The sequence below is a fragment of the Protomyctophum parallelum genome (assembly GCF_964188405.1).
Source record: "Protomyctophum parallelum genome assembly, chromosome: 20".
Taxonomy (NCBI): Eukaryota; Metazoa; Chordata; class Actinopteri; order Myctophiformes; family Myctophidae; genus Protomyctophum; species Protomyctophum parallelum.
The window spans coordinates 35,166,665-35,179,371 of NC_139718.1; the positions used below are offsets into that span (position 1 = coordinate 35,166,665).

General features: G+C 46.3%; 1 protein-coding gene across 1 annotated transcript in view; it reads right to left on the bottom strand.

Annotated features, from left to right (window-relative positions):
- The window catches only part of myt1lb (myelin transcription factor 1-like, b), a gene marked incomplete at its 5' end in the record, with an annotated part of 112,833 nt that overhangs the window by 67,293 nt on the left and 32,833 nt on the right, over positions 1-12,707 (bottom strand). The window contains 2 exons of the mRNA XM_083791822.1: positions 1,328-1,665; positions 5,205-5,372. Of these exons, the coding sequence (XP_083647948.1) occupies positions 1,328-1,665; positions 5,205-5,372 (506 nt within the window). The remainder of the gene's footprint in view (positions 1-1,327; positions 1,666-5,204; positions 5,373-12,707) is intronic.

A 12,707-nucleotide genomic window follows, 5' to 3' on the forward strand; every position in this document is an offset into this window, starting at 1 on the left:
TCTAATAGTAATCTCAGCAAGGCAAATGCCTTCTTGGTTAGAGTGCATGGGTGACAATGTTATCGCACGTAAAGATGAAATTACCTACCTAGGTTCCATCCTGGAGGCTAATCTTTCTGATGATAAAATGGCCACCAACGTAATCAAAAAAGTCAACCAAAGAACAAGATTCCTTTACAGGATCTCCTCACTGGTCAACAAAAACACCTTGAAGACCTTAACAGGAGCCCTCGTACAAGGTTTCTTTGACTATGCATGCACCTCCTGGTACCACAGCACCTCAAAGGCCCTTAAAACTAGGCTCCAGACTTCCCAAAACAAACTGGTCATGCTCGCACGCACGCACGCACGCACGCACAGCTCACCTACTAGCAGATTTTCACAATCAACTGACAATAACTCTTCAGGAAAACCAGAAAAATATTAGATCTCAAACAAACTAACTAAATTAACAAGTGAACCGTTTGCTGCCAAATCTCAGCTCTTTCAGGTAAGAGGGTTTGATATAGCTGTAAATATTCTGTTTCGGGTGCAGTAGCCACCTCGTCATCTAAAAACAATAACAACCACAACACATGCCCATATAAAGTGCAAATAACTGACTAAATAAAAAAAGTGTGTCTATAAAGATCAAAGGGAGGACGGAGAAAGAAAAGCTGTCACTGTAGGGATGGGATAAATACGGTGATAGATCTACATCATTCCAAGGCAGAGCAACAAAAAAACACACAAAGAATAAGAAACACCAAAACAATATCAAACACATTCCCCCGAATTGTGTTCAACCCGGTGAGGTGAAGACATAAATGTAATCGTCGCTGTCGGGCAGAAACCTCTTATGTCCATCTTTTAGGTTTTTGTGTTTTCTTCTAAATTTGCATCCTACAGCATCACACAAAACCATCAAAAGTAGCAGATCTGCAAACAGGTTTCACTTCCAATGTGAAAATACCTTTATTATTTTTTTCCAATGGGTCAGATTATTTTAAATTATTATTTATTGATTTATTTGTTATTATTTATTAATAATCTCTTGTTAATACTTGTCATTGTTTCAATATATATATAAATGCAGCAGATAAAATCAACCAATTTCACTTTCACCATTTTTTTTCTGAAAAGATATTGTGATTTATCACTTTGACTGTCAACGTTTCAGCCTCCAGGAAGATACTAAATACTAAGGGAAGGCATCATTGCACATCACAACCACACCAAGGTGTCTAATGAAGTACTGTCACCTCATAAACGCATGAAAAACTGGGAAAGAAATCACGGCACTCCATCTTTAAGTGCTGCACATGTAGCACAAGACAGAGGTACTCACCTTGTCCTCGACTCTGCTCCGCTTCCTCCTCTTCCCCGTCGTCATCGTACTCCACCTCCTCCTCCTCCTCTTCCTCCTCCTCCACCCTCTCCTCCTCCTCCTCTTCCTCCTGCTCCACCTCCACCTCCTCATCCTCATCCTCGCCCTCCTCCCCTTCCTCCACCTCCCCTCGCTCCACCTCCCCTTCCTCGTGTTCCGTCTGCTCCTCCACCTGATAGTCCTCCTGGTAGCCCTGCTCCTCCTCCTCCTCCTCCTCCTCTTCCTCCTCCACCTCGACCTCCTCTTCTAGTACCGCTCCGCCCTCTCCCTCCTCCTCCTCCTCCTCTTCGTCTTCCTCCCTGTTGAACAGAATAGACCTTTATTGATCCCGCCACGGTGCATGCATGCGGGGAAATGCAGGCCCCATAGGCAGCACAGCAGTGAAGTTACAACGCGAGGGAAAGTACAGTGAGGTATAGGAAGAAAATATCACAAACAAGCACCATCAATGACATCATACACCATTATAGCCTGCACTAACTAACACCAGAGGGAGCTCATCTGACCTATAGTCCCCCAGAAATTCATCACAAACATGCTGCTGCCTGGAGCCAAAATGTGGAACGCCGTATACGAAACCCATCGGAAGATCTCAACTCCCTATTTGTGTGTGCATAACTTCCTCTTCCTGTTGCTGCTGTGACCAGTAATTTTGCAAGAGAAACAAGCAGCCGGGTCTATGAAAACAAGCACGAATGAGAATAGCAGATCTACAAGCTCACGGCGACAATTATTAAAAATATTGAGAATAAATTGAAATATTTTGAATATTTCTTTAAACATTTTACAACACAAATCTGTGGACAATTGCATATTAATGGCCATGGGATTCCTTGACGTGAAGAAACGTGGGAACCACTGGTTCAAACAACATTGGGAAGCAAGCCCAAATAAGCAACTACTGTACACTTTAGAAACAAGCAAAAAATAAACACAACCAGCAACTACCAATACTTACAAGCGACTTTTAGGTTTTTAGACAGCTGGTGGCTGGAAATTAAGCTCCACCTCCGCGGCTGACTGCCGCAGAGGTGGAGGTAGCAGCATATTCTGCTCCCCACCCTCATTTCTCTGTAAATATACCTTTTGATGCTATACTGCGTTTTCTACCAATAATTGTTAATATTTATTACCGGTATATATCATTACTGATGAACTGAGTATGGACCGCAATGGAAACAAGCCACCGGGGCTTTTTGTGTTATGCTTTTTGAATAACCTTTGAATGTACTATTGGCTAACAAACGTGTAAATAAAGTATTCAACCAATGAATCAATGCATGACCAAAAATACAGACAGACCCATTGTCAACAACGATATCCCGACCAGAGCAACGACAGCTATCTATAAGCAGTATACAGTATACAAACAATATATACAGCCTTTACAGAAGCCTGCAATCACAGTGTCATTATACAGGATACCTCGAAGCTGAGACGCGTATATAGACTGACACCACGCTAGACAGGAACGCCCACAAATGTCACATCCGGTTTTAGCCCGGGGTAAGAATTTCCTATGGCTGCCAATGCAACTTGGTCCAATCCTTAATCACATGGACAAACATCTATCTATGCCGATAATATCTAACTTGCGGAGGTAGCGTGCCTTTAACCTGACGCTGCCAGATGAGGGCGGTATTGGGTAACCATGTTCCCCAACACAGCACTCATCTGGGATCTCTCAGGCAGTTGAGCTGACAAAAATCCGTTCCGTACCGGACCAATCAGCGTGAGCTAAGGGCGGGATATATGCGAAACCGGACGTGAAGCTATATAGACACGTCAATATGATTGGTTGTGTTTGCACGCCCATACGGTGATAGACAGACGGTCCCATCCAATCATCTACCAAGTATCTTGAAAAAAAGGAACAGCCCCGTCATCGAATTAGCTTCCGCGATCCCAGATCCCAATAAGCTGTGAAACAAATTTGTGTAGCAAGCTTCTTGGATCTGGCAGCGTCAGGTTAGCGTGCCTTGTCCACGGGCAACAGATCTTTCAACGTATGGCATTGCAAATACGTTTGATAATCGCTACTCTGCGCAATATTGTTTTGGAAATGCCGCAAATTGCATTGCAGTGAACGAGAGCAAATCACAACTTCCCCCGGGGGTGGGCGGAGTCACAGCTTGATGCTCTGAATACGCGCCGTGGTGTCAGTGTATACGTTAAGCAAAGGTGCGTGCAAGCATGCACAATATATGCTTATCAGACAGGCGTTCACAAAAACCAAAAAAAAAAAAAAAAAAAAAAAAAACATGTGATGAAATTGGTGTGTGAAATTGTACCAGGTGTGAAATGGTGAAATTTCACACCCGGCAAATCAGGAACGACAATGAGGGTAAAAATATCACACTTGTGTGAAGTGAAGGGTGCCCACTGTGTTCGTCTATAGAGATCGCCATGCAGCTACACTGTCCATTTCTTGAGTTATTGGAAAATGAAGCATCATTTTGACTGCACAAACTGCACATATTATGTCGGAGTCACTTTTCATTCATTTCCACCGTCATCTCTTCTAAATAGTCCATTTGCTTGTCGTCTTCTAGTGGTGTGGCATCATCATCTTTACCCTTGCCATGTTCAAGTTCTTCTCTATTTACCTGCCGGGTGTTTTCTGGGCTTAAAGTCAAGAGACCATTGCCATCGTACCACTGCTCAAACTCGTCATACTGCCTATGAAGTAAATGTCCTTCTTGTGCTTGAGTGGTGTGGCAAACAGTCTGACACTATCACCATCCCCATTGTCCTCCACCAGACACGAATGCAGTGTGTGTTATTGTGTAACACGGAACAATGAGTCACAAGATGTATTCATGGCCACATGACGACTTACGTCGTCACGGTCACTCTACTTTCCCTCTGCCCAAAATCGAAATTTATAAAATGCGTTCTAAATCCTGACAGTTTTCTGTCACGATTTGCGCCACATTTTAACGAGAAATAAATAAATAGCAGACCAGAATAGCACACGCCAGTATGCAATGGCTCTGTACATAACTGTGTTCTTAACCCATTTTGGGCGGGAACCCCTTTTCGTGTTTTAAACATTATGTTTTAATTTAGCTATTGAAAAATAGCAGATCTACAAGCTCATAGCGCGCCACCGAGTGGCCTTTACTGCATGTCTTCCTCCATCTCTCTCCCGTTACCTGTCAGCCTACTGTCTGTCCCTTCAAAAAAACCAATAAAAGGCGTAAGCCGCAAAAAGAAAAATCTTTAAAAAGTCCATAGACTTGGCTGCCACATGACGTAACCTTCAAAAGTCATGCATTGGAGCACCCCTCAAAAAAGAAAACAAAACAAAAAGACAGGGGAAAATTCAGGGAAGTGTGAAGAGGTTAAATATCATATAACGTGGCTAGTCCAGTTTTAGTCTGAAATGTTTTACCTTTGGGTGTTAGTTGACTAAATATCATAAGATTTTAGTCAACTAAATCTCTAGTTTATTTTGTTGACTAAAATGTGTTTTGGCGGGCCTTGATGGTGTCATAATGCTTGATTTTACTCTTGGTTTCACTCTGAAAAAAGCCGATCTACAAGCTCACAACTTGTACATCGGCTAATTTGAAACCAAACATAAAATGATCGACTTGTCTTTTAGTTCTACTTTTAGTTCTTCTCCCCCCCCCCCCTAACATTTAAGTCTAGTTTTTATTTGTTGACGAAATTGTCAGTATCTAGTCATATCTAGTATATCTAGTCATAATTTTAGTCAGCTTAGTTCTTATTTAGTTTTTATTCACTGTAAAAGGTGTAAAAAGGCAGTCGACCAAAGAAATTTCGTCATATAGTTCTAGTCAACAAAATCAACGCGATAGCGGCGGTAGGCTACCTGTCCTCCAGTTCCTCGGTGGCGTTGTCCTCGTCTGTCTCGTAGCACTCCTCCATGGTGGAGTTGTCCATGGCGTCCTCCAGGTAGGCCCCCCTCTTCGGGGAGGGGGGCTCCAGGGCCGGCCGGTCTGCACCTTTCCTCTTCTTAGCCAGGGGGCAACCGTACACACTGCAGGGGGAGAGATAAGAGAGAGGGGCAGACAGTTATACAGTAGCCTCGCCTGGGTAGCCACCCCACTGTTAAATGCTAATTAGCCTGCCACCGTCTGTGCCAAGGCGCAAGTCTGTCAGTCTAAAGAAAGAAAAGCAGGTGCAGCGCTTCCTCTGGAAACTGCCCTTGGTTAAGGCAGTGGGTGCTCTGTTCAGCTTTGAAAATAACTTAACTCCAAACCGCCAAGGGGAAAAAGCGACACTCCAAAATAAAAGATGCAACACTGGCTCAGATGCAATTTTGCTAGCGTGGTGAGTTAAGTCTGCCTGCCTGCCTGCCTGCCTGCCTAGTGCCTGCCTGCCTGCCTGCCTAGTGCCTGCCTGTCTGCCTGCCTAGTGCCTGTCTGCCTGCCTGCCTGCCTAGTGCCTGTCTGCCTGCCTAGTGCCTGCCTGTCTGCCTGCCTAGTGCCTGTCTGCCTGTCTGCCTGCCTGCCTGCCTGCCTAGTGCCTGCCTGCCTGCCTGTATGCCTGCCTGTCTAAAGTATAAAATAAGTGTTAATTGGATAATGTAGGCTTGGGCAACGTCAGCTGTCAAATAATTGTATAGTGAAATAAAAATGCACAATATTTACTTATATCTGAGATATTGCAGTGGAGTAAAATGATTAACTTTATCTCAGACACAGTCGTATTTGGACAGTAGTCCAAATAAAACACAGAGATAAAAACAGGCAATAAAAACACAGAGATAGCCTGAGTATACCAGACCGTTTTCACTTCATAAAGCCCAATTATCAAAGTACCAAAACATTTAAGTACCTCAAAAGTCTACTTAAATACAACCCCTGGCCACAGCTGGCTATAGCCACGGCAGCTAATGTTACTTGCCTGTCTGTGCCGACTGTGCCACGGTGCTAGTATGTATGTCGCAGGCATTGGGAAGGGGTGGGAGAGGTGGCTGGTGGTTGGGTATGACTTTGGCAGAGAGGCAGTTGCTGCGCTGACTGCCACCGGAACGATGGCAGTGCCGGAAGGCTCCCATATGCCACACCACAGTATCTGACTGCACAGCCCCACTAGACTGCCTCTGTGTGCTAGCATGGCCCATGCACACCACAGTGTGTGACTGCACAGCCCCACTAGACTGCCTCTGTGACTGTGTGCTAGCATGGCCCATGCACACCACAGTGTGTGACTGCACAGCCCCACTAGACTGCCTCTGTGTGCTAGCATGGCCCATGCACACCACAGTGTGTGACTGCACAGCCCCACTAGACTGCCTCTGTGACTGTGTGCTAGCATGGCCCATGCACACCACAGTGTGTGACTGCACAGCCCCACTAGACTGCCTCTGTGTGCTAGCATGGCCCATGCACACCACAGTGTGTGACTGTACAGCCCCACTACTAGACTGCCTCTGTGACTGTGTGCTAGCATGGTCCATGCAACACCACAGTATCTGACTGCACAGCCCCACTAGACTGCCTCTGTGACTGTGTGCTAGCATGGTCCATGGAACACCACAGTATCTGACTGCACAGCCCCACTAGACTGCCTCTGTGTGCTAGCATGGTCCATGCACACCACAGTCACATCCCCACTAGACTGCCTCTGTGTGCTAGCATGGTCCAATGGTCCATGCACACCACAGTCACAGCCCCACTAGACTGCCTCTGTGTGCTAGTATGGCCCATGCACACCATAGTCACAGCCCAACTAGACTGCCTCTGAGTGCTAGCATGGTTTGTTTACGGCACCGCGGGTGATGCTGGGAAATCTAAGTTAATTTAACCAAGCTTTATTGCACCCATGGTCATTAGCTATCCAGCAATTATAATAAAGCTGCTCCCCCCTTCTCAAGGACAACTATTACACAACAGTGTAACACATTTGGATTTGTAATTAAAAAAAAAAAAAAAAAAAACTAAAACAAAGCAGTTTGATTCCATTTATATTCAGCTGTCATTTATATTCAGATCTTAACTTCTTTGGGGCAGAAGAGAAGATTGCTGTGCATAATACACTAGCGTTCGTTCGTTGTGTTCCGTGGACTGATATGCCCTTGCTCTGACGTATGCCAACTGCGGCAAAACAATACCGTTCTCCTGGAATTGACTTTAAAGGGGTGGGGTGGGGGCGGGGTGTGTGTGTGTGTGTGTGTGTGTGTGTGGGGGGGGGGGGGGGGGGGGGGACAGACCTGTGGTCTGATTAATTGAATCTTGCCAAGGCACCTCAGGTTTTAATGTATTCTCTGGCTCCCCTTGGCAGTAGGGGGACAGATTCTAATCTGATAATCTGATAATCTGTGTATTCGCTCAGGCTATTGATCACAGGGGCTTAATCCATTTCACTCATCAAACCTCTGGGAGCCTGGAGCCGAAGCCTGGCCCCCCACCCCCCTCTCCCCTCCCCCCCCCTCAACGCTGTAGTAAGCCGTTTGAGTATTTGGCTCTCCGGTGTGTTATTATGTGTGGGCGCGCACGCTCTTGTGTGTGTGTGTGTGTGTGCGCACACATTTCATCAACCATGCCCCCACGCGTCCAGAATCCCGATGAGTTGTGCAGTTGTGTGTTTTGGCCATCAAATAAAGCCCCCCCCCCCCCCCCCCCCCCCACTCCCTGTCCAGGCTACAGTGTAAGAGAGCTAAACATGCTTTGGGCATGGGCTCACTCAGCTGTGAAATATCCCTGGTTCCAACAACCGCTGGATGTTTCCACCGGCTCCACGCTACTTAAAGAGTAAGACCTGATGTGAATGAATGGCGCAAGGCCGCGTAAAAGCCTCCGTTTTACTTTGGTGCGCGGCACTGTGCCGCGTGCCGAAAATAGTCGACTTGTAGATTGGCTATATTTCCGGTGCTGCGCGACAACGGGTGCGTACAAAAGTACAAATTAGGCATTGAGAAGGGAGAGTGACCGACCCACAGTGGTGGTACAGTAAGTGAATGTGTATATACAGCTTCGCTGGTGTTGGAGATGAGAAACAACCCGGCCAAAAAGGCTTATAATATTACCCACCCATACCCCGACTCACTGTAGGATTGTGGATGGAATTGTTGGGATCCCGTACAGTATTATAGTCCGGCAGCCGAGGTGGACGGGTGGGAAATTTGGTATATAGTCTTTTTTATTGGCCTAAAATATTTCCTATATACGTACATAGATTCATGAATCTACTTGCTGACCGGCTATATTGAGCTTTTTTTATATGGGTTTCTTGTGACCCTACCATTAACAGGCAAAAATGTCAAACTTCCCTGAAGAAGACCTCCTAGGTCAATAAATATACAGCATCGTGGCTACGAGTGTGCGGCCGTTTTCACATTTTTACTCATTTACTGCCTTAGGCCAGCACCTTATCAATACGGGGTGCGGGACTGTGCGCCCTTTCCTGTTTTGACAAAAATGTCAAACTTTCCTTTTGCTTTAAGTAGCATGTGACATGCGCCAAACTAGGGGGTTTTCATGATGCTGAATCCATTCCAAGCATTAGTTTTGCACAAAATACACTCCAAATGTGCCCAACATGCGCTGACCTCATCACATTTGTCATGACGTCTATGGCCGTTTTTACCAAATTACCATACCTGTACCAAATTGCCCACTTTAAACAAAAGAAGCCTGTCAGCTGCCGGACTAATAGTGCATTCTCTCTGCTTCAGTGTTTCACCAAGTCTGTGGAATATGTCAGTGTGTCCTAGAACTCGGATATCTCATCTATTGTGCTACACACGTACTCTCTCTCTCTCTCTCATTCTCTCTCTCTCACATTCTCTCTCTCTCTCTGTGCTCGGACGTCCATCAGTCAGTCAGTGTCAGGTCGGGCTGGCAGGCTCAATCTCGCCCGGCCTGGGGATTCCTTAATGGTGTGACCCCCCAGTACCCCCCGAACCGAGGGCCTCATTTCATTAATCTAAGCCCACATGGAAACTCATTCCCTGCCTGACAGCCAGACCTCTCCCCCTGGGCGGCAGGGAGGGTCTGGGGGACAGCGGGGATGTGTGTGTGTGTGTGTGTGTGTGTGTGTGTGTGTGTGTGCACGTGCTTGCATGTGTGTGTGTGCGCGCGTGCATGTGTGTGTGTGTGCGTGCACGTGTGCCGCAGCGTTGTGATCAATAGTGCTTGTGACCAAACATCTCAAAAGCACATTAAAATGCCACTCATCCTGGCCCCGTTCCGAGGCCCTCTCCAAATAAATCAAGGGCCGGTCCCAGCAGGTTAGCGGCTGCCAAGGCAGGCAGGCTGGCAGGAGAGGAGAGGAGAGGAGAGGAGGATAGGTGAGTGGGAGGGAGACGAGGGGAGGAGGGCTAGAGAGAGAGGGAGAGAGAGAGAGAGAGAGAGAGAGAGAGAGAGAGAGAGAGAGAGATCTGGGAACGGGAGATAGAAATTCGTCTCGCGCCCTCTACCCTATTTTGTCCTCCCCATCTGCCGGCCCGATCTCAGATAGCTTCTTTGTTGCAGCATCGGCTGGAGGATTCACCGCCGAATCCTGTGTGTTGAATTTAACTCATGAGAGTGCATGGCACTGCTGGCACAAGATCATCCAAATGGACCCGTTTTTTCAATTCCTTTTTTCAATTCGTCAAGTCGTTTTTTGTGTGATTATTATTATTTTTTTTCTATTTCAGTAGTTCAGAGGAAGCCTGTGCCTCCATTATCGTCTCTGTCGGCTAGAAACCTCATGTCCAAAACTGTTCAAATTCGAAAGCATCGTTTCTGCCCGACAGCAACGATATGAAGTATATTGTTTGTATTTTACAAACGTAAAATTTGACACCAGGGAATCGCTGCAACAATGGCGCTTAGCGTTCTTGACTAATATTAAACGCATGACAGCTGAAAATACAAAAAAAAAAAAAAGGCGCCTGCTAGAGATGCTAATTACTGTCCAACACCAGCTATAATGGATGGCAAATAATAGCTGCACGCTTCTGTATTTTGTTCAGTGGACCTTTGAGAAGGTTCAAGTGCCTTTCAGCGCTCTCCATTACGACCACATACAACAAACGGGCTCTTTGATGGAGAACGCGGGACGCACATTTAAAATCTAGCGAGCACTAAACTCTCCGCCTACGTACAGCAGAGACACTAAGCCAGTGGCTTTAAAAGTGGCGGCCCCCGGGGGGGGGGGGGAGGGTGCATGCCAGCCAAAATCACAATAAAAAAAAAGAAAATCATAAAATAATGTACATTCAAATTCGAATTCAATGCATACGATCATTGTGGCGTCCATATTTTGGTCACATTACTGTTGTCAAATATCCTTTTAAAGGTTCCATAATATGTGAAAATAGCAGATATAAGCTGCTGAGGCGTGAGGAAGGAGCGGGTCTCTGGCAAGGTGTACTTTGTGACGCCCTGCACTAACCCACCTATACCGTATATGAGTCCCTCGCTTATACAAGCAAGAAGGGAAAAAGTGACTCCATGTACAGTAGTATAGGCTAATCAGTGACTCTTATATGCATGATATGCAAATGAGTCTCCATTGCACTCGTTAAAGGGGCGTTGCATTGCAGGAACAGAAAAATAACAACGGGGGTCTCCTGAGGTGGGGTCCTCCTGTCGCTGAGCTGTCAGGTTACTGTGACATTGCGAGTGTGTGCGTATATGTGTGTGTGTGTGTGTGTGTGTGTGTGCGTACGTTACGTGCATGTGTGTGTGGGTGAGCATTCGCTCCCCAAAGCCCCCCGGCAATGAGTAAAGCCCCCCCCCCAGCACTGCCGCTCCCCCCCCACTCACTTTCATTGCGGCTCTGTCACACACACACACACACACACACACACACACACACACACCACAACCTCTGCCTCGCAGTGTGTGCGTGTGTAATGTATGTGCGCACGTGTGTGTGTGTGTGTGTGTGTGTGCGCAGCTCTGTCACACACAACGCAACCTCTGCCTCGCGGGCGCCAGCTCGCCCCTCATCATAACGCCACCGCATTCCTCTGAGCGCGCCGAGCGCGGCAATTAAAATTCTGCAGGTAATGAAGTGCCACTTAAATAAAGAAATAAATGGAAGAGAGGAAAATCTGCCAGGCATTGTGTATATGTATAGAGCAGTGATTCTCAAAACTCCTTTTTGTGTCAAGGACGACCCCCCCCCCCCCCCCCCCCCAATTAATTTAGATTTTTGGCCCACAGTCTCCCCATCTATAAATGACTTTTTTTATTCAAGATTTTTCAAAACATTTAATAAATAAATTGCAGATGTACAAGCTGTTTTGGAATATAGCAAACGTATAAAATGTCGTTCAAGTGGTTAAATGATGATGATGATGTATTAAAGGGACACTTTTTGCCCAAAAATATATAATGACGTTTAGAAGCTTTAGAACGCTTTCCTGGGGGTCTTTATGTGTGTAATATGTGGTTTTAGATATTTTAGATTATAGCAGTGAACCCGGTGTCTCTGATGTCATGGACACTGGCCTCACTTCCTTCCTGGACTACAATTCCCATAATTATTTGGTGCACTGCTCCTCCTTGTGTATAGGGGGAGGGCTGTCTTACTGAGACAACATGTAGTCCAGGAAGGAAGTGAGCCCAGTGTCCATGACATCAGAGACAACGGGCTCACTGCTACAATCTAAAATAACTAAAACCACATATTACACACATAAAGACCCCCAGGAAAGTGTTCTAAAGCTTCTAAACGTCATTAACATGTATTATTTTGCAAAAAGGGTGAAGTGTCCTTTAACACATTTTTGGAGGGGAAAGGAACTGGTCGGAATAACGTGTTCCTTCCACGCGCTATACGCCCGCCCCGGGGAAACTGTCCCCTGTCAGGTGAAAATAATTAAGCAGCTTGGACTCCTCATGCATAGAAAGAAGCATGAGGTCGGTCCATGAGGTCGGTCCCCCCCCCCAGGTTGGCTGTAGAGGAAGTGTATATGGCGGCCAGGATTACATTAAGTAATTGGGTGAAAAAATGGGTTGCAAAATCGTGTGCTAAAATTGTCAATGAACAATTTTTTGCCCCCCCCCCCCCCCCCCCCCCCCCCCCCCCCCAAGGATCCTATACTTTGAGAACCACTGGTGTAGAAACACGGGAGGGGAACGGAAAACACCATTAACACATTTTTTTTACTCCAGTTATTTTGTGTGCGTGTGTGTGTGTGTGTGTGTGTGTGTGTGTGTGTGTGTGCGACATCCTCCTTCAGGAGTGGAGGAGCAGGCAAGCATGTTGCAACGAGAGGTATAGCAATCACAACAGGAAAGAGCCTCGTATCACACAACAACAAAAAAGGCCACTTCATATTTATGGAGTGGGCATCCTGGGCATTACAAGATGAAACAAATTCTATTACAGCACAAACAAGTGGCCCCTTTAACGCTAGGGGGGGGGGGGA